This window comes from Seriola lalandi, unplaced genomic scaffold (genome assembly GCF_002814215.2).
Source record: "Seriola lalandi dorsalis isolate HSWRI2012SDOR001 ecotype SW California unplaced genomic scaffold, Sedor1 jcf7180002054488, whole genome shotgun sequence".
Taxonomy (NCBI): domain Eukaryota; kingdom Metazoa; phylum Chordata; class Actinopteri; order Carangiformes; family Carangidae; genus Seriola; species Seriola lalandi.
This window is the reverse complement of record NW_019525041.1, coordinates 420,541-442,398: the sequence shown is the minus strand read 5'-3', so window position 1 is coordinate 442,398 and position 21,858 is coordinate 420,541. Positions and strand designations below refer to the sequence as shown.

The 21,858-nt window shown below is 39.8% G+C and overlaps 2 protein-coding genes across 4 annotated transcripts in view; one reads left to right on the top strand and one right to left on the bottom strand.

The window, feature by feature from the left end:
• Window positions 1-2,983, top strand: part of ddit3 (DNA-damage-inducible transcript 3) — a 9,470-nt gene extending 6,487 nt beyond the window's left edge. For both annotated transcript variants that reach the window (XM_023412845.2, XM_023412844.2), the window contains exons 2-4: window positions 228-289; window positions 789-997; window positions 1,197-2,983. In XM_023412845.2, coding sequence (XP_023268613.1) covers window positions 842-997; window positions 1,197-1,979 — 939 coding nt within the window. In that variant the 5' untranslated portion in view covers window positions 228-289; window positions 789-841 and the 3' untranslated portion in view covers window positions 1,980-2,983. The remainder of the gene's footprint in view (window positions 1-227; window positions 290-788; window positions 998-1,196) is intronic.
• Window positions 2,084-21,858, bottom strand: mars1 (methionyl-tRNA synthetase 1). Of its 2 annotated transcripts, XM_023412841.2 has the most exons (22): window positions 21,603-21,858; window positions 19,488-19,578; window positions 17,170-17,248; window positions 16,677-16,808; window positions 15,853-15,928; window positions 15,403-15,587; window positions 14,196-14,305; window positions 13,895-14,011; window positions 13,336-13,539; window positions 11,362-11,563; window positions 10,949-11,023; window positions 10,517-10,687; window positions 9,888-9,983; window positions 8,934-9,051; window positions 8,491-8,704; window positions 6,841-6,972; window positions 6,364-6,468; window positions 5,808-6,003; window positions 5,082-5,153; window positions 4,768-4,794; window positions 4,342-4,476; window positions 2,084-3,741 (listed from the first exon to the last, which is right to left on the bottom strand). In XM_023412841.2, the coding sequence occupies exons 1-22, from the start codon at window positions 21,703-21,705 to the stop codon at window positions 3,592-3,594; spliced, it is 2,790 nt and encodes a 929-aa protein (XP_023268609.1). In that variant the 5' UTR covers window positions 21,706-21,858; the 3' UTR covers window positions 2,084-3,591. The 2 variants fall into 2 exon arrangements, with proteins under 2 accessions (XP_023268609.1, XP_023268610.1); XM_023412842.2 differs by lacking the exon at window positions 4,768-4,794.

Here is a 21,858-nt window from a genome sequence, read left to right as displayed (position 1 = left end):
CCCATCTTTATTGAAGCATTTTAACAATTACTGACTTTATTTGTTGTTTTATCATTATTTTAATTTTCAATTATTTTCCAAAGCAGTTTCATTCCAGGTGCCTTTTGTTTCTAAACTAAGCATGCTCTGTGTTTGTGCAAATCATCATCTTGATTCTGAAATCTCAGCAAATTTTTTTCACATTTTTAAGACTAACCTATCAACTACTTTTTTTTTTTTTCTTTCAGAATTGTTGGGACAAGCTATCTCCAACAAATTGGCATACTTGATTAACAGAGACTTTCTAAAGGTAAATTGGTTTTCTAATATTTGACATTCTGAGTGCTGTGTATTTGTGACGTTAAGATTTTGATTCAGTCAATTTGTTCATTTTATTGTCAACTGTTCTGGAAACTGAGTTATTCAAATTTTTAAACATCTTAGTCAAATTCCAATATCAGCAATTTTGGTGCAGTACAGTAATTTACTCACTTAGTGTCACTGTTATTCCATTTCAGTTAAGTGGATTACACAATGTAGTGTACATTGGTCTAGTTTTGTTTTATCATGGAGTAAATAATTAGACGGATAAAAGCTTCTTGCAGCATTCTCAGTAATGATACACACGCACGATCCTTCATCCCTGCATACCTTTAAACCATAACCGTTTGCAGAGCAGTGACGAATAAAATGAACAAGGCGGAGTTACTGTGATGTGTCAGTCATCTAACGTGTATTTACTCTGCCCTCTTCTCTGTCATCTTTCTCCTTTTCCCAACCCTCCTGTGTCTGACGGGTGCCCCCCTCAGGTCCAGTGTGAACCGTGTGGCCGAGTATCTGTGCGTTGCGACTGATTGGCGAGATGACTGCCGAGTGGCTACACCTGCCCCCGCCGTACCCCCCTGGCGTGGGGCCGTTGTGTGGTGCAGAGTTGGAGGCGTGGTATGAGGACCTGCAGGATATTCTGGGCTCCGACACGGGAGGGGCAAAACTGGCACGTGCCCCCACATGCACCGAGGTCAGTAGCTTGAAGAGCGAAATGGCTTTCACACCCACGATGAGTGTGAGTGTTTTCGCGCATCATGTTTTTGTTTAAGTTTTACTGTTTTGCGAAAAATCAATTCACATGCTAGGTGATGTGAAATTTATTTGTACTGGAGTATTTGACATGTTCTGACAGCTTTGTGAATTGTGTGTTCCGCTTTGTGTTTTTATAGAAGGAGCCGGAGTTTCTGGATGTTCTGGAGAGTTGTTCTCTGACATGGCTGACGGACGGAAGCCAGACGTGGGGCGAAGGTGTCCAGAGGGCAACAGAGGAGATCCACAACACCCAGCCTCTGCATCACACCTCATCATCATCCTCCTCCTCTTCCTCCTCCTGCATGAGTCCAGCTGTTGCAGAAGAGCGGCGGACGGATGCTGAGAGTGGGAGAAGTGGAGATAGTTCGGCAGGAGGTGGCAGTGATCTGCTGCCTCCAGAGTTCTTTGAGTTGCTGAGTGAAGGAGGAGTTGGAATGGTGGATGCAAGCGGAGCCGTGATCAGTGGTGGCTATTATTACCACCACCATCAACACCACCAGGCTAATAATGTCCATCCTGCATCTCCTTCAGCCAGTGAGGAGGAACTGCCCTGTGTCCCCGATTCTCCATCCTGCTCCTCCTCTGCCTCCCAGTCGCCGTCTCAGAATTGTTCCTCCCCCTCCTCACCTGTCTCTTCTCCCTCCGTCTACCCATCCTCCCGCCTGGGAAAACGCAATAGGACCACCAGCGAGAGGACCAATGGTGCCTTGTCCTCTTTCGCCTCCTCCACACAGCGCACATCCTCATCTTACTCATCTGCCAAAAAGAGTCGCAAAGAAAGAGAACAAGAGAACGAGAGGAAGGTACAGGAACTGACGGAGCAGAACGAGCGCTTGAAAGCGGAGATTGAAAGGCTTGGAGAGGAGGTACAGAGGACACGTAGAGCCCTGATAGAGAGACTAGTCAACACCAGGAAATGAGGATGAGGAATAAAAGATGACAGGTCCTACAGAATTGGAATAAGCAGTGGTGGGGAAAGGTGTAACATGGTAGTCACATGAAATGCCTCTTAGACAGAAAAGGATGGAAACCAAAGATATAATTTTATAAGAGAGGATTTTTGAAAGAGAGAGCTGAAGAATGCAAGAAGAAGGAAAGCAATGAAAGTCAAAACAAGAAAAGGCACAGAGAGAAAGGGCTGCAACAGCATTGCGGCAAATAAAAAGACACAGCATGTATAAAGGAAAAGGAAGAACAGACAGCTCTAAGTGAAAATCATGCAGTGGTTCTGACGAATGTTTGTCATTTTTAAGAATGCCTAATACTAAGTTTCATCACATAGAATGGTAGAAATAACAGTTATGCGCATTTGATGATTTGTATGTAGGACAGAAAGGAACTTAATTCAGAGAGTGCATTTCATTGTCATACGTTCCCACCATTTTGCAATAAATTGTAACTCCTACTTTAAGGGCTGCAATCTGGCTAGCAGAGATTATTTGCCCCAATTTGTGGAGAGTTTAGGAGCTCAGGAAAAGTTTGAAAGTGCCCAGTGCAGTGTGAGAATGAGAGAATGTTTTTTTTTGTTTTTGTTTTTTTGGGAGAGAATTCAGACTCTTTCTTACTTTTTTAACCCATGGCTTGTGTGTGTGTATTTAGATAAAGCAAGTAGAACCCGGCTATACTTTCTAAGCTGACCTTTTCTATCAATATGGGAATTTTGGTAGAATTATTAAGTTCTACCCTGATTTACTATTTTTATACAACGCTGTAATATATACAATTGTACTGTAACGGCTTGTACTGTAATATGCCAACATAGTCACTGTTATTTTCTCATTGTAGTCAAATAAATTGTTAATCGTAGAATAATATGCATGGCTTTTTATCACTGATGGCATCAAATACATGTATTTTACCATACCGTTTATTTTATCCTTCATTGTAATCCAAAATTTGCAATAAAAGAAAAAAAATTGTGCAATTTTTTTGTGTCATGTTATATTTATTTGTTTACCTTGTTAATGACCTGTATATGACTGGTTGTTTTGGGGGAAAATGGTGTAAACTGAGGTAATTGAGAAAGGGGGAGGGGAGAGTACAGACATATTTTGGCTGAACTTAATTTATTTTCTGGATCCAAAAAGGGTATTTGTAGCAAATGGCAAAAAAAAGGGGAAAAAAAAACAAAACAATTTTCCAGAGGATATATATATAAAAAAAAAAACATCTTTAAATGCGCAACACACCTTCCAATGCTAATATCGTATGCTGACTTTATCACAGGGAGAGTATAAAATCAGTTTCTTTTGGTGTAGGGATTTGGAAAAATCCCTCCATTCTGTAGCTGTATTCATTTGACTCTCTCTTTGTGTGTTTTCATTTCCCCATCGGCCTATCCAGCATTTCATTAGTCCTCAGTGCCAATACCACATTGTCTTAGATCCTGTCACGGCTTTGCCTTAAGCTAATACCCTCATCTCTCTTAGTGTACATCTTGTTCCCATTCTCCACTATCATACCTCAAACCATTCTATTCTTCCCTTCCTCTGACTAATCTCCATCATTTTATTTTCCGTTTTTTTTCCTGTCTCACTTCTTCTTGCTCTTCTGAGGTGCAGGCTCAGGGTTCTTCCCCTCAGCCACAGCCAGTTGTTTCTTTAGGTCCAATAGTTTGGCCACCTCTGCTGTGATCACAGCCTTCTCTGCCTTCTGGGTTTTGAGTGCTCGCACCTTGTCCCCCTGTGATAAAGAAAACAGAGTGTAATTGATTTGTCACACCTAAATCTGATTCAATTAAATACTTCCTCTTATTTGGATAAACAGAGATTCGACACCGTCAAGTAGTAAACAGTTATTTAAAGCAGAAATTTGTGAGTTTAGAATTACACGCATCGTCTGGGTTTGGAAATATTGAGAGTTAACCATCGTCTTCCCAAATATTTCAACGCTGTATTTATAGTAGAAAAGTATAAAGTAAAATCCAAAGATTAAAATTTGTAGAAAACAATTTTCATTTTGATTCATAAATTACAAATGTACGCATTACAATTACAAAATAAAATACAGAATAAATGTATCTTATAAAATTAGCCGTTATTTATTTCTGTGGCTGTTTGTTGCGTGCGTGATTTGATTTTCGGAGACTTTTTCGTTCATCACGGAAAATGGCATCCGCTTTGTTATCCAGTTATGAAAATGACGATTTGATAAAAAACAATGCAATTTACAATACAATATTGTTCTAATAACAGATTATTGATTCCAAAATAACTTAATATGTAAGAATTAGGTTTGCAGTTGACAGATCAACAATGTGTTTCCACCAACCAACGATCTCACCTGCTCAGCCACAGCCTGAGTGAGCTGCTTGGCTTTTTCTGGGTCCACTCCGTTCACCGTCAGCACCTCAGCAGCAGGAGCAGCAGGAGCTGGCACAGCGGCAGGCTGAGCGCTGGCAGCGCTCTGAGCTGTCGTCTGAGGGTGGAAACAGACACATGAAGATGTTTGAGTCTGAGGCGATTTGATGGTTATTATTTCAAGAAATTTCTTACCTCATTTCAGACAATAACACTCATTACTCAAAATGTCTATGGGATTTTATGAGTCACGATGTGTGAATGGGCAGTGAATCACACTGGACACACAGAGATGAGTAAAAATTCAAAACAAGAGGACATTAGATGAGCTGCTAGTGTTAGTGAAGGCGTGTGGTTTGACACAGCGGCACTGCTGTGGACTCGAACACAAGCAAATACCGCTCAATACCTTTTTTTTAGGTGGTTCATCTTCAGGCTAGAGGCAGGCGGTTGAGAAGAAGGTTTAGAGAGGAATTATTTTTATCTATATGATGGATCCTTGATACACAATTTAAACATTTATAGTGTGTTTGGTCGTGTCATGTTTCAAAAGGCAGTTACTCAAATTAAGTACAAATTATCCTGACGACAGTCTGACAGAGGCCTCTGAACGGTTATACATTATCAATTCATTCTTATTTCATTATTCATAAATAGTCAACCTATATTACTACAAGACCTGACTGAATGCACAGACCATTAGGCATCATAAACATCAAATACCTGCTGTCCACCAAATCTTTTCTTCAAAGCTTCAATCTGGTCCACCTCCAGCTTCTGGAACAACGGACTAACCTTGGAGTAAAACAGGTAGGCAGGGGGAATAAAAGGTAGAAATTCAAAAAAATATATGCACGAATATTTAAAAAAATTTGCAATTGTGGATCCAGCCCAAGGCCGGCGCAGCTGGAAAATTTAACATGGGAGGCTCAGCGCTCATCTTTGAACAAAGAGGATTATGCAAGTAAGTAAGTAGATAACTATGTATGAGAAATTTGCAGTTTCGATCAGGATCTCCAATGCAGGATTACACTGATGATAAAGGATGCGGTTTGTCAGAGAGGTTATGTGCATATAAGCATTGTGTAGTCTTTATTGTGACATTAGTTTGCTGCTCCTTGTCTGGAGACCTCGGTCACTAATCACGATAGCCTTGGAGACTGAATGTAGCATTGGCAGCCTGCTACAGACAAAGGCCACCACAATTAAGCCTGAAGGGACAAGTGGCCTGAGAGAAACTTGGTGTTCGAAGGCTGAGGCCTAGAAACACTATTATTCTTACGTGTGTGTATGTGTGTTCACACGACTACAATGTCCTCCAGAGTACTGAAATATTGACTAGACTGTTGCATCCTCATTGTATCACCCAGTGTCAACATACCGGACGTTACACGGTTTTGTGTGTCTGCGCATGTATGAACTGTGTCTACTTTTTCAGGTCGTACTCACAGTGCCAATGCGGTGGCCCGCTCTCAGAGTACAAACAAAGGTGCCAGTCCCTTGCAACATGGTATTGATGCATGACTGAGGGGCGTTGAGTTGATCCCTGATGGTCTGGCTGACCGTTGGCATGTAAGGCAACAGCATCACTGACAGCAAGCAGGCGATATTCACAGAGACACCAGTCACGGTGCCCGCACGCTGCCTGAAGGGGGCAAAAAGAAAAGCATCAGTCAGTCAGTTGAACCAATCATGAGTTTAAATCTTTAAATTATCCTGATAATGGACAAAGATTTTAATTGCTGATATTATATATAAATATTTCGCTCTTCTAAAAACTGATCTTATTTCAGTCTCTGCAAGGTCAAATTTAATTTTCCCGTGTTCAAAGATACATGATCGTGAATGAATGAGTAATCTTTCAAAAGGTATGTGGCTAATCTCTCCTTTAATGTAGAATGATAATTCACACACACACACACACACGGCTAACAAAGAGCAACACTGAGATCCATCTACCATGTAGACAGACAGAGATTGAGTTTACTGGTCAAGGCCATCTCACCTTTCTGTGTCTCCCCCCTTGATCTTTTTCCAGGGTTCATTGACCTGAATGTACTGGTTGCCATGGCGAGAGATGTTCAGGATGTGTTTCAGAGCATCACGGATTCTGGTGGAACATTAGTAGGACGATGACAGCAGCTGTTAATCTTGATTTAAGGTAGTTGTGCGAACCAAATGCATGGTACAGAATTCAGTTGTAATTAAGTGTAAGTACAAATATGGGTTTATCCAATCATATTTTACCTTTAGTGTAGAGATACATTTTAAGATGACCGACTGACACTTTAAAACTAGTAAAATAAAACTGCCAATTTTTGATCATTTTAATAGTTTCAAATCACTGAATATAACTAATTGAAGACAAACAGAATTTTACTTCTTAAAAGTCATTTCAACTAGATTGATAAATTTCCCTCTAAATCCCAACATCATCCCTCTCTCATTGCTTTTGACACACATGTGATTCGACTGGTCTTACTTGACTTTGTCCATGAGCTGGATGTACTGCTGCAGCTCCCAGCCCACCAAAGCCAGGAGCTTCTTATCTTCCTGCTGTAGCTCCATCGCAGGCACACAACCCTCAAAGAACTTGGTGACAAACATGCCAGCTCTGGAGGAGAGGGGGGGGGTTTGAATAAAGCAGATTTAAAAAAAAAAAAAAGGGGGGGGGGGTCAGGGAAAAAGGAAAAATGTGTGAACAGTGAGCGAAAGGCAGCAACAGAATCAGGGAGAGAGAGAGCGAGAGAGAGCAAAACGAGGGAAGGGTATGTTACTTGACTTGCTAATTGTTTATAAATTATAGATTTTGTTGTCAGATGTAATACAGTGTTCTGCTAGTGTAAACTAACAACAGTGTACTGCATTGAGCCTCCTCACATCTCCTATATTGCCTCTAAATTGTAGCCGTGTCTGGAGCCAGGAATTTTTGAAATGAGTTTTATGTGTACATCAGGAGGATGTTTGTAGTGAGAAAGTTTTTTTTATCATGTCTGATGCAACAAACTGCTCTATATTTTACACTTCTCTCAGGCTCTGAGGAAGGTTTGCTAGACCAAAATGCTTTCACATGACAGTCAAATTTACAATGAACTGTGATTTTGACATCTGAGCATGAACTTTGTGTGACCTGCATTTTTAATTTGTTTTAGTCTTTTAATTAGTGAACCTGCTAAGCCCTGAGGTTTTTTTCCATCCTGGAAAAATAAAGAACAATATTCTTACAGTTAAAATGACCGAATCCTCTTAATCAATAAAATAATGTTTGCTGATGGTAAATGTTAAGTAAAGTTTTAATCGTTTCAGTTTGCCAGCCAGATTGTTTGTCACATTGTCCACAAAATGTCCAGCCATTAGCTGGAACACCACAGCCCAGGATTGTTTATGAATTTGAAGAAGCAGGGAGTAAGATGGACACACTGTCGCTAACGATGTAGTGATTTAGTGACTGGATCCAGGCAAGGACAGAATTTCTTTTCTGCAGCAGAATACTTTTCTACCTCCAACACCTTAGGCTGGATGCAATCTACAAGATATTTTTGAACCAATTAGGCATCAACGCTGCTGCCCGAGACCAATTTTGAAGATCAAGGTACTTTGAAAAAAAGCTGCTGAGAAAAATCTTTGATGTGGGATTTAACCCTGATCTTTTAAAAATCATTTGAGGCAATGAAATTGGGGCTAAATTACGCCATCCCAAACAAATTTAGAAAACTAGGGTGAACCTCTTGTAATAGTTACTGCTCTAACAGACTTTTTTTTTTTTTTTATGAGTACAACAATCTGAAAACTTAGTAATTGGACCGGATGACAGTTTTGCTGCACATTTACTTTTTGAGTGAAACTTATGTAAAAAATGTGAGCAACTTGAGGTGCGTTGCTCCACTTTTTATTTCACTGGTGACTGATCTGAACTGATCAAAACAATTAATATAGAAATAAACAGCAGCACAGAACACAAAGTCGTGGAACAAGTATCATTTGTGGTAAACAAGCTAAAGGAGAATGGTGCAGGTTACCTGGTCAGGGTCACTAGGGAAAGTAGGTTTCTCTCTGACAAAATAAATTCTAATATTTCCTAATCACATGTAGGAAGCAGGAATTCATTTCAAAACATATGACTATTACCAACCTGTTGATGAAGTTGCCCAAGTTGTTGAGCAGCTCAGAGTTGTTCTTCAGAGCCATGTCAGCCCAGGAAAAGGCTGAATCCTGTCCCTCTGGACGCACATACAGCAGGTAGAACCGCCACACATCAGCCGGGATCCCTGTGTCTTTTGCCATATCTCCAAACACACCAACACCACGGCTCTTGGAGAACTTAGTGTCCTCGTAATTGAGATATTCTGTGAGGAAGTCAGAGCATAAGCTACTGTCAAAGCTGAACCTTAATTAACAGTAAATGTGATCAATCATGATTTCTGTGTTGTATAACTACAAAACAGAGTGAATGTGCCTTTATGGTGTTTTTAAAACCATTTGAAGATCTGTTGTGAATCCCAATATCAATCTAGTAATACAAAATATAAATAATGAATCAACTGCTGAAATCAGTCAGCTGAAATAAGTGATTACCAGTGGCAACGAGGTGGTTGACTAGAGTGTAGTTGTCTTGAGCTCCCAGTAGGGAGCAGGGGAACACCACACTGTGGAATGGCACATTGTCTTTGGCCATGAAGTTATACAGCTCCACCTGGTGGCAGAGACACAACAATGCACAGTGAGGATGACATCATATTAGATCATCATGAGATCATCCAGTTCAAAGAGGACTTATCAGCTCTCCCCATCCCCCAACCCCCAACCCCCATCTCACTCTCTCTCTCACTCACTCACTGCAAATACAGGCTATCACACACACTTAACAGTTGCTCAATCCTGGGGTTTTAGATGGAGAGAGATGAGATGAGTCAGTGAGACGAAGTAAATATGTAAAAATTTTTTAATCTGGAAAGTGTTTAAGTCTATTTAATCAAGGTGCAGTTAAATTAAGTGTAGCAAAGTGATAAGTAGCTAACTAGCACGTTTCCAGCTTGACGTTTGTTACTGTATGTGTGGGAAGCAGAGTGTGAAATCTTAAAATATGATAACTCGCATATACACATAAAATGTCAAATAGTTCAAATTTTTGAAGTGAAGCTGATTACAGCATCATGTAGGACAACAATCAAGAAAACCTGTGGTAGAGTGATCATGCTGAGATTTATATCACAGGGGAGGAGTCCAGAAGAACTGCACTGACCTACAGTATACTGCTTTCAACCCAGTCTACTGTATGTCTAAAACTAAATATGCATTTTATTCATAATCAAAGAGATTATGTCGTCCTCTGTTTTACATACGGGTTATATGGGGTTGGGAATTACACTGTGTTCTGATAGAGTGCAAAAGACCAGATGGGGCGATGAAAAAAGCAATCAGACCCATTCTGTTGTTTTAAAGTGGAACAAATCTGTGCCAAGCTTGTCCATCAGTATGGCTCATAAATTCTGACATTGTGTGTTTGAGATGTGGGCTGGGAGCTTCTACCTGCTGAGGATTCTTCCACCACTTTTCCCATTTGTCGGTGTAGTTGGCGGTTATGGACAGATAACCAATCGGGGCGTCAAACCACACATAGAACACCTGCAGAAGTGGAAATAGTCATGAGTGACAAAGGACAAATTTTTTTTGAATTGTAGAAGATGCACAATGACATGGATATAATCACTGATTACAATAACAAGTCTGACATCAAATGTCCTTATGAGATACTGTGTGGGATAACATTTCAGACGTGTGTACTCAAAGAAATGGTCAGTGTTCAAACATGTTCAGACATGCCAGACCTAAAACTTCTCCCAGTGTAGATATTAGATTAGATTAAAGAGGGCTGCAGTATCATCACTCACTGCAGGATTTGTAAACAGTTAATTAAGTACATAGTCATTTTCAATGTTTAATTAGGAGCCTGACCTTAAATATTAAGTGTCTGCATTCATTATTTTCTCAGCAGGCAATACAGCTGAGCAGTAGGGCTTCATGGTTCATTAAAGTGGTGTGAGCATCTTTTCCACAGCATGCAGAAATAGCAAACTAAAAACAAGCAAATGCAATCCAACAGCAACACCTGTACTGTGAAAAATAATGTATTTTTACTCTATACGACAATACCAGACCTTCTCTTTAAAGTCAGGGTGAGGTACTGGCGTTCCCCACTGCAGGTCCCTGGTGATGCAGCGAGGTTTGAGACCATCTCTCAGCCAGGAGCGAGTGATCTGTTTGGCATTTACGGTCCAGTCTCCTGTGCTGGTCGACTTATCCAGCCACTGCTCCAACTGAGTTTCTAGCTACATGGGAAAAAGGGAGAGAATGAAAATGCTGTCAAAAGCATCCTCATGTCTTACTCCAAACCACAGCTCTAGTGAGAGAAAAGCCGTTTATATAATAAAATTACCACAGCGGTAACTGCCTTCCACAAGTTGTCTGAGTTTGAATGCTACTTTACTCTCACTAAACTGGCTTACTGTCTCCATCCCTGTGACCAAAAATACTGTCTAAACAGGGGAATGCACAACCAAAGCCATTACAATGCAGTTTGAAAAGCATACCTTTGGCAGGTCCAGGAACAGATGTTTGGACGAGCGGATGACTGGAGTCTGCCTGCAGACTTTACACTGGGGTTCCTGGAGGGTACAACAATGATCAACACTGATTAGGCAAAATTTAACCTGATTTTCTTTTTTCCTGAATTTACAATTTAGATGAGTATAATAATTCCTTCCATGCAAGTCCAAATAATTCCAAGAGTTCCAGTGCAACCACAATGCTATATGAATAGCAAATGATGGGTCTGTTTCTGTGTTTGTAGATTCACATTTTGCATTTTAGATATATATTAACATGGAAAAATTAAAATGATATTTCAGTTTCTACCACCATCATTCTCTTAATAGTCAGTGGCTACAATCCTTCTTGCCCACTATAATCACTTCAGATGTACAGTCTGCTCCACCAAACTCACCCTGAGCTCCACAGCATTGATGAGCCGCCCACACTTGTCACACTGATCACCACGAGCTTCTGGGTAGCTGCAGTGAGGGCAGATGCCTTCTACGAAGCGGTCAGCCAGGAAACGCTGACAGTTTTCACAACGCAGCTGCTCCACCGTGTCTTCCACCAGGAATTCATGCTTGTGGAGTCGCCAGAAAATATTTTGAGCTATCCTGAAAATATAACGGAGGAACAAGATGGTTGAAAGATTCTTCAGGGGTTGTGTCTGTGATGCAAGAGAAAAATGTTTCTCTTTTGCCCCGTGGGTCATTCCATGTCAACTCACCTAGAATTCAGAACTTTCCCCAGTTCATGTCATGGATTTTCTTGAAAGAAATCTATGTGAAAACTTATATTAAATTTATGGGACCTTGCAAAATCCTACAGCTCCACTCCAAATATTTGATATTTGGCCCTCTGAGATATCTTTTTTTTTAAAATAATTTTTACTTTCTATGTGTATTTTTAGGCTCATCAATTGCATGTTACCAGCCACAACAGTGTAGCTGTATTGTTTTCAACTTGTGAGAGTGTGTGTGTACATATATATATATAAAAACCAAAAAGAAATGTACATATATTTTTGGTTCGTTGCATACTAGATGATGCCATTTTGTTCCGTGTATCTTAATCTTATTTCTTTAGCTCAATACACATTAAATTTCACACTTTTTTGAACTACTTTCTGACATTATTAAACAATTCTGGGCTGCTTCCACCTGAAGGGAAGAGAGTGTGTGTTATTGATTTACTAAGGGAAATATGAAGTAAAATGGTACAAAAAAACTAAACAAAGCTGAAAGTAATCTCTGATTTTGATTTTGGGTTGGTAAATCTAAAACCTTACATCCAAGGCACTTTTCATGAATCAAGTCAAAAGTCTTTAATCTGTGGGCTGTTTTCATTTTTCAAAGAATGTGGTGCTTGTGCCTTTTATGTTGCACTCTATCAAAGCAAAGGCCCCACACAAGAGTTTTCAGCTTTGTGATCTTTGTAAACCTTTTCAGTGTCCAAGCTCAAGGATTTAAGTCTAATTTTTACTGAAGAAAAGTGCCTCTCTTTTGTTTTTCCATTTCAACATATAAGAAGGCATCTTACTATGTTCTATTTGCATATCAATATAAAACAAACAATAATCTGACAGTTTATCCATATGGTGAGGAGAACTGCACTGCTCACTGACTGTAAATGCTATCCACTTCATTACTTTCTTGACTTCAATACTTCCTAAGAGCAACAATGTCAATAACATTGAATTTTTTTTTTTTTTCATCTCTAGACTTTGATTACTTCATCCATATTATAAAACTGATAAGTTTACTATAGATTTACTCTCCTTTCATTTGACTTAAGTTAGGTTTGGAAAAGTTTCTTGAATAAATTACATTACCAACCTATTACAAAGTAACTGGAGCCTCATCTGACTGTGTTCACAAAAGCCCTTGGTTTTAGTTAATGTGTCTTTTACCAATATTTGACTAATTCATAAGTGACGGTGTCAATTGTATTTCCAGACACTTAATAGGATTTCTTGTATTTATTTGGTAAATCTCTGAAAAGTAATACATTCCATAATAATACTCAATAATCTCTGAGTTTAAGTAAAGCAGAATGTATGGTTGTGAGGGCTAGACGTCCACCCCCGCATCTACAGCAAGATTATAGTAATCCTATGTTATGTAATTTTATAGTAAGTGTATGGTAATCATATGGAAACATCCAACCACCACATCCACGCCAAGTGAAGACAAGGATCATGAAGTGATTATTAGTGGAGACCTCGGTGTTTAGCTATATCTTTAGCTATATCTTTAGCTCTGCTGTTTCTCTTTTATTCTTGAAAGAAAAAACCTTGTCTTTAATTTCTCACATATCAGTAGATTGAATTAAACCCACTGTTGGCCCCAAACAGGCCAACACAGCCTCGTTCCCTGCTTTCACTTACTCCGTCTGCTTCTCAGTGGTGGTTCTGCCGAAGAAGTCAAAGTCGATCTGGAACCACTTGTAGATGCTGGAGTGAATGGCGTGATACTTGTCGCAGATCTGCTGCGGTGTCAGGCCCTCTTCTCTGGCCTTGTTCTCCGTAGCTGTGCCGTACTCATCTGTACCGCACACAAACAGCAGGTTCCAGCCTCGCAGACGGCCATACCTTGAAGAAGATGATGGACAGAATGAGGAAGTGGAACAAGACAAAAGACACAGAGATGATGAGTGCAAAGAAAATTAAGGAAATGGATCAAGAAATAAAAAAGAAAGAAATCAGATTAAGTTGAGGTAGAAGATGAGATAATTTATAACTGTTAGTGAGAAAGAGTATGATGGACAGCTTTACTTGTAATATTCCAAAGGCTGTTAAATACATTACAATTAGTCACATGCCTGTATGTTTTTGGGTATATGAATATAAAAATGTGTTTGCTGCATGAGTCAATGTATTCTTCACAATTATCACTAGGTTTCTAGCACCTACTGTATATGTACAAAGGAAAGACAGAAATTCTTACCTGGAGAAGACGTCAGCGCTGAGCACACAGCCAATGATGTTACCCAGGTGGGGGACGTTGTTGACATAAGGCAAGGCACTGGTCAGCAGGATGTTTCGCTTGCCCTCCTGTGGCAAACTGATAGGAAAACAGAACTGAATTTGAATCGGGTTCAAATAGATGTGGTGTTATGTGATGTGATTCCCACGACATTCTATAACATCATAAACTACAACATGTAGCGCACACTCTCTGCACATCACTCTGAGTGGAAGTATCTGCTTAATGTGTAGATTGGGAAATGGCACGTTGAATTACTTACATTGGGTGTTGTCTCTCTGTAGCCAGTGGGCCACCATTCAAATCTTTGCTCCAGGTGAGAACAGCAGCCTCCATCTCCTCCTCTGAAACCACACGCTCTCCCTCTTCACACTATACAAATATGAGGATATACAGGACGCATTAACAAGGAATTAAACTGAAACCAACATGTGAGGCTGGTAATCTCCACAAGTAGACATTTACCTAAAATGTATGTAGTTTAATCCTGCTGTTTAATTTAACTTTGTGCAAGATTATCAACATGGCCCAAAATTAAGGGGTGATAAAACGTCTGAATGATGGCTCCATGTTCTAAAAATCATTTCAAATCTTGCACAGTTTGATCAACAAACCCAAAAGTGTATTGCCACTGAAAACAATTATTGACCATAACATCAAATTGATCTCCATTTCAACATGATACAGTAAAGCAAAAAAAAAAAAAAGGCGTACACAAACTTGTTAATGTGTTCACGGTATAATATCTCTTTCAAAAACAGCTATGGCTCACAAATCAATGATGAGCTATCAAAGGACCAATACACTACAAGTGAACCATTCTCTCACTAAACCACCCGATCAAAAAGAAGATTTTTTAATTCTTTTGAATTGTGTGTTTTATTGTTACACATGCCCCATGAATCCCACCTGACCTCTCAACCTTTAACCCAAAGGCACTCTGAGATCCACACATCCTCCCACGTCCTCTGACAAGGAGCCATAACACCTGCTGCTAAATTTGACTGACACCTGTTCAAATCCTCCCATGCTTACACAAGAAGGAGAGTGGAGGATAAAGAAATAGTGATGTAACCTCTGCATGCTGCATGTTCTATATCCCAACACAGGTGTTAATTTAGATTTAATAGAGCCAGGTTAAGTCTCACCTGAAGATCACATCTGCTCTACAAAAGAACCTTGCTTAGTTCAAGTGAGGTGAATTCAAGTCTTGCAACTGTTTCAATGCTTTAACTTTCTTCCTCTGAAGAAAAAGACTGAAAATATGGGAAAATGTGATAATACATGTCTTGTAAGGTGTTTTGTTTTTGCATCTGTAGCTTGAGGAAAACAAAAAGACAATAAATCTTCTTGGATACCTCACAGGGTTCCCTGAGGCATAGGGACAAATGTAGATACCACCTCTGAATGATTTTTGTTCAGTAAGAATGCTTTAAGTCTAATAGCTATCCCGATGATCTAGCAGATACCTCAGCAGGGTTGCTGTTGCATGGCTGTGTGTCTTTGCACTGGCTGCTCTGAGGGGCAGGCTGCCTCTGCATGTAGCTTTTCATGCCCTGCAGGCCTTTTCCCCGCAGCACTTTCTGAACAGCAGACTGGCAACTGTGCATAGCAGCCACACGGTCAAACCAAGGCTTCACAGACTTGTGTTCACCTGTGAAAAGAAAAAAGGGCACAGAAAAAGGTAGGGGAGAATAAAGGAGGGGAAAAAAAGCATAAGGGAAGGGTTACAGTGAGGATTGTTTGAACATAGAGGAGGAGGAGAAGATAAAATAAAGGAAGAAGGTAAAAATGGAAATAAAATTGATAAACGAAAATAGAGGGGAAGTTGAGGAAATTAAAAAGGAAACAATTAGTTAATGGGTGGAGAATTTCTGCATGGCCAACAACAAACGGTTTTAATGTTTATGACCACTTACCCAGTGCTAGTGAAGAGTCAGATAAAACAGGATACAGCGCAGCCCACAAAACAACATCAGCAACTGAAACGGCTTCCTAAACACAGCACAGTTTAATAAACATTATTTCTGAACTTGTCGCAAGTCCTTTTCAGTCATCCCATCAAAAATCTAAAGGCCTGTTATTTTGAAAGCTGTAAACAATGCAGAAGAGGGATCCATTCAACCCCGTGACTTTCTATATACAGAACAACCATGAGGAGGAATATTTTCAGCATGAATTGGTTTTGTGCTTGCCTCTTACTAAATATGGATTATATATACACTGTTGCAACTGCCTCACTGTGACGCTTGGGTTAGGGTTAACACTTTAGCTTAACAAGGGGCTCCTCGTCCAAGCCATGCATATCACCAAGAGACTTAACAAAACATATTTCTGTACACATGAAATATATGACAGACGTAGATGACCTATTGCCACAGGGGCTGCAAATACACACACACACACACCCACCCACACCCCCCCCACACTCCGGCACATCTGCAACATAAGGGACCTCCTCCCCAGATGAATCTTTTTAACTTAAAAAAGCATCACTAGCTCAGCATCAGCTGTTAAAAAAAGAAGAGGAGAAAAAGAAATGTTGCCGGAGGAGCCTGATGTGGCACTCAGGAGGCGCTCAGTAAAGCTCAGCTGAGCTTTCAAAGAGGCATCATGAACTTTTGACTTGATCATATATTAAATCGACAGAAAAGGCTTTGTTTGAGTGAGCGTATATGGAAACTAAATGGGCAGTAGAAAAATGGGAAATACAACAGCTGAACAGGAGATTTTAATACTGTACCCCTGTTAAATATGGCGTGTTCCCTTTGCTCAAGCTTTGGTCCAAGTAGTTTAGTGGCCCCTGGAGGACATTGGACACCTGTGAACCTTTTCCCTGCAGCACTGCCATGTGAAGAGCCAGCAGCAGTGCAGGCTGCACAAATAAGACAAAACAGAGGTTAATTACAATTGAACGAATGACATTAGATCAAGCAGTGAACCAAAGAAGTGTGACTAAGGTTAAATAAATGCCTCCTTAAACCCTACACTGAGCATACAGATAGATTTCTTAACACTGGTCTCTATTCATTGTTCTTTTGAGAGTGTAAGTTTTAGTCATTTAGCTGCATGGATTTATGTCCCCTTTGGTGACACACTGAAGCATAGTAAGAGGATTCTATACAAAAGACTGTACAAATGCATGAACTAAAAATAGTTTGCATCTCAAAAGAGGTTTGGTGTTTTGTACAGCAGATTTCAAGCAAACGAGAAGGTTATTTTTATGTAGAGTTTACCTGTAGATCTGTGGCCTCCCATTCAAGCCACTGACTGCAAAGCTCACTGGATTCTTGTCCATTTACTTCAAACAAGTATCTGAGGTTGTGGAAAAAAAAGAACAAGGTCCTGTCAAACAGTTTTAGCTCATTTAGATTCAATGGGAGTTTGTGTTAAACAAATACACATGAAATACAGGTATCTTCAACATATGTGCTCCGTCTTCATGAGTTACAATGCACAGTAACACAAATCTTAAATATCAACCTTTCAGTCCATTACTGTGAGGCTTTAGTTTATATTATTAACTTAGTATAATAAAACCAACACATTACCATATCTTTCTGGTATATACAGTGAGTACGGAAAGTATTCAGACCCCTTTAAATTTTTCACTCTGTTGCATTGCAGCCATTTGCTAAAATCAAAAAAGTTCATTTTATTTCTCATTAATGTACACTCAGCACCCCATCTTGACAGAAAAAACCGTAGAAACTGTAGAAATCTTTGCAAATTTATTAAAAAAGAAAAACTGAAATATCACATGGTCATAAGTATTCAGACCCTTTGCTCAGTATTGAGTAGAAGCATCCTTTTGAGCTAGTACAGCCATGAGTCTTCTTGGGAATGATGCAACAAGTTTTTCACACCTGGATTTGGCGATCCTCTGCCATTCTTCCTTGCAGATCCTCTACAGTTCTGTCAGGTTGGATGCTGAACGTTGGTGGACAGCCATTTTCAGGTCTCTCCAGAGATGCTCAATTGGGTTTAGGTCAGGGCTCTGGCTGGGCCAGTCAAGAATGGTCACAGAGTTGTTCCGAAGCCACTCCTTTGTTATTTTAGCTGTGTGCTTAGGGTCATTGTCTTGTTGGAAGGTGAACCTTCGGCCCAGTCTGAAGTCCTGAGCACTCTGGAAGAGATTTTCTTCCAGGATATCTCTGTACTTGGCCGCATTCATCTTTCCTCCAATTACAACCAGTCGTCCTGTCCCTGCAGCTGAAAAACACCCGCATAGCATGATGCTGCCACCACCATGTTTCACTGTTGGGATTGTATTGGGCAGGTAGTAGTGCCTGGTTTTCTCCACACATACCGCTTAGAATTAACGCCGAAAAGTTCAATCTTGGTCTCATCAGACAAGAGAATCTTATTTCTCATAGTCTGGGAGTCCTTCATGTGTTTTTTGGCAAACTCTATGCGGGTTTTCATATGTTTTGCACTGAGGAGAGGCTTCCGTCAGGCCACTCTGCCATAAAGCCCCGACTGGTGGAGGGCTGCAGTGATAGTTGACTTTGTGGAACTTTCTCCCATCTCCCTACTGCATCTCTGGAGCTCAGCCACAGTGATCTTTGGGTTCTTCTTTACCTCTCTCACCAAGGCTCTTCTCCCACGATTGCTCGGTTTGGCTGGACGGCCAGGTCTAGGAAGAGTTCTGGTCGTCCCAAACTTCTTCCATTTAAGGATTATGGAGGCCACTGTGAGAAATGCAGAAATTCTTTTGTAACCTTGGCCAGATCTGTGCCTTGCCACAATTTCGTCTCTGAACTCCTTGGGCAGTTCCTTCGACCTCATGATTCTCATTTGCTCTGACATGCACTGTGAGCTGTAAGGTCTTATATAGACAGGTGTGTGCTTTTCCTAATCAAGCCCAATCAGTTTAATTAAACACAGCTGGACTCCAATGAAGGAGTAGAACCATCTCAAGGAGGATCAGAAGAAATGGACAGCATGTGAGTTAAATATGAGTGTCACAGCAAAGGGTCTGAATACTTATGACCATGTGATATTTCAGTTTTTCTTTTTTTAATGAATTTGCAAAAATTTCTACATTTCTGTTTTTTTTTGTCAAGATGGGTTGCTGAGTGTACATTAATGAGAAATAAAATGAACTTTTTGGATTTTAGCAAATGGCTAAAGGGGTCTGAATACTTTCCGTACCCACTGTACATATCATTGCAATTTTATAATTTCCATTTTAATTACCATTGAAACTGAAAAAAACTGTTGAAATTAGTGTTCCCAAGTAACAAATTACAAAAAACAATCTTTTTTTCCTTTAAACTCTAATGGTATCTAGCCATGCAGATAGTTTTGTTTTTATTTTCCTAGGTTCTGAGATTAAAATTTCTGCTGTCATTAAATTTTGGGGGCTCAGCAATAAAACCTGGAAAATTCAAGACAAAGCTGTTTGCATGGCTAGGTACAAATTAGGGTAAGAATCTTGGATATCTGAAAAGTTATACAGAGTCAGTGATTAACAGCATCCACATTCATGCCTAATTGGCACTGACATTCATAAATGACCAAGCAGAAAGGACTATGTATATAGTCTACTGACTGGCAGATGGCATTTGCGCTGAAAAGGTATAGTCCACTAGGCAGGAGCATGGCCGGCAAAGCTGGACGGCTAAGGAAGGGCACCACTGTCTCTAAAAAACAAAAGAGAAAAAGAGATTGTGAGTTTGTTTAGATAATTATGAATAAAATAAGATACAGCAGACAAGATTATTATGTCTGTGAGCATGTTTCTGGACTGGACTGGATTTTTTACCTGGGTGGTAGATTCTGATACAAACTGTAAATCCTCTTTCTAATGGCTTTGACTTTAAAGAGAGAGAATTCAACATTGCAACTTCAAGGAGAAGTAATAACATTCAAATGCTTCGAGGATAATCCTGTGATCACATTCTGAGCCTTAATATTTATCAGCAAAGTTACTTGAATGGTCCATGAAGAACACAAAGGTCAAACTGAAGGTCAAGGATTTGATCTTTTTAATCTGGAATTCATCAGAAGTCAGGGCAGATCACCACAGGAGAGGATTCTGATTACATTTTTTATAGATGTTTCTACTTTGATGGTTCAATTTACTGGTTTTATGGTGGCTCAAGGATTCAATACAATTTTAATTCTGCATAAATACAGCAAAAATAACACCTCCATTTTTTTTTTCTAAATGATATTTACCTTAGTTAATATTTCAAAATGTATTGCAATATATCAAACTTTGTATAAAACAATGGATAAATAACAAAAAACAGCTATTGTTTAAAGGATTTTTCAACTACAACCACAGTACTGTTAGTGTATGTGTATTTCTGGGTACAGTCCATTAATTCATGCACTGTGGCTGCATGCCAGATGGTCCTGGTTATTCATCTCTGTGATCCAGCTCCTAAGGAAGACTAGCACACATCTGGGACAGGGAGTGAAGCATCTCTCACATGTCTGAGACAATCAGGCCATAAGCCTGAGGCTAGGGTGAATTACCATTTAATTAGAGTCTAATTCTTTTACACAGCTTGATGATGTTCTACTGGACAATGAATTGGTTAGAAATAACCTAAGTCTCCAGGAATAATAACTAAACAAGTATACAGCCCATGTGATATGATCCAGCTGTATTCTGTTTCAGTAGTCAATTCAAACAATACATCATGTCAAACTCATTGTTGAATTTAGCCTAGAGTGGACTTATTGTATAGAACAGCCTGTCTTTTGTAAACATTGTCAGCTACAGATCAGAACAGCGAGTCAGACATTAGTCACAAGACTATTAATGGAGGGATGAGTGATTTAGTTTAAATCAATATTAAGCTTTTCATACAGACATTTGTCTCAGTCAATACAAGTTAAAACATGACATAATAAGCAACCCTTTTTTTCAAAAACGTTTTCAGGTTTTTGGGTTGAGGTGTGTCAAGGGTTGTTCTTGGGTGCATGCTGACTGTCCACATAGTTTTGCCAGGTCAGATATTGAACCAGAACTCCTGCTAGTCCTGTTGCTTTGGTAAAACATTTTCCGTTTACCACAACACTGACAGACAGAATCTGGTGGGATGAAAAAAACCTCAAGCGCATTGACAATGGTAATTTGTAATCACACAGGATGGTGTTCAAATATAGTGTTTTCTAGATTTCTTTTTAACTTGATAAGAAAAAAAAAAGGCTGAAAGCACTAATTATCATCCCCAGAATACTGTCATTTTTGTTCATATCAAGATATTGGGGGGACCAAACGATGACACAGCCCTGAAACTTTACAAACGTCCAAGTAAATCAAGTATCCAGGTGTGTCTGTACAGGTAGAGGCTCAACACCTGTAGCTATCCATTAATAAACAAAACAAAGTTTGCGTGGAGCTGTTCAATCAAACACTGCTAAAATAAGACAAACAAAGCAGTGACGTGCAGAAAAAGACTTTTCTAGCTGCTTCTCAGACGCAGATACAAGTGGACTGTTCACTTCATTCACTGTAACTGACACTGACAGGCAGTTGTCACTTACAGCTAGCATGCTATCCCATGGTAGCAACCGTCAGTTACAGCACATATTCAGCTCAAACTTGGCAAAACAAACGTTACATATAATGATTTAGCCAAACGACAGCTGCCGTTAGTCGTCATTACATTTAGGTCCACATATCATAATAAAGCTAACCATGCTTTCTTACCTTCGTGGTTAACATATTGAACGTCACACTGAACTCCAGTCACTTCTAACGCGGCTAACACCTTCAGGCAGTGCGGGTTGCCTTCACTTACGAAGAGCTTCATTTGGTCGTTTGTAGCTACTCCGCTATGTTAGGAATGGTGGCTGGCTTTAATAGTGACAGTGTTTTTACTATAACACAAGACAGGGAGCTACTCGTGGTAACTTTGCCGGCGAGTGCTGTCCACTTCACGAGAGCTGATGCAAGCAATGTCGGC

Excerpts from the sequence above, each read along its gene's own strand:
- mars1 (XM_023412841.2), bottom strand. The coding sequence starts at position 21,705 with ATGAAGCTCTTCGTAAGTGAAGGCAACCCGCACTGCCTGAAGGTGTTA. Across the intron at positions 6,469-6,840 it reads CAGCTCATGGACAAAGTCAA|AATCCGTGATGCTCTGAAAC; the intron begins GTAAGACCAGTC and ends ATGTTCCACCAG. Across the intron at positions 6,004-6,363 it reads AAGGGGGGAGACACAGAAAG|GCAGCGTGCGGGCACCGTGA; the intron begins GTGAGATGGCCT and ends TGCCCCCTTCAG.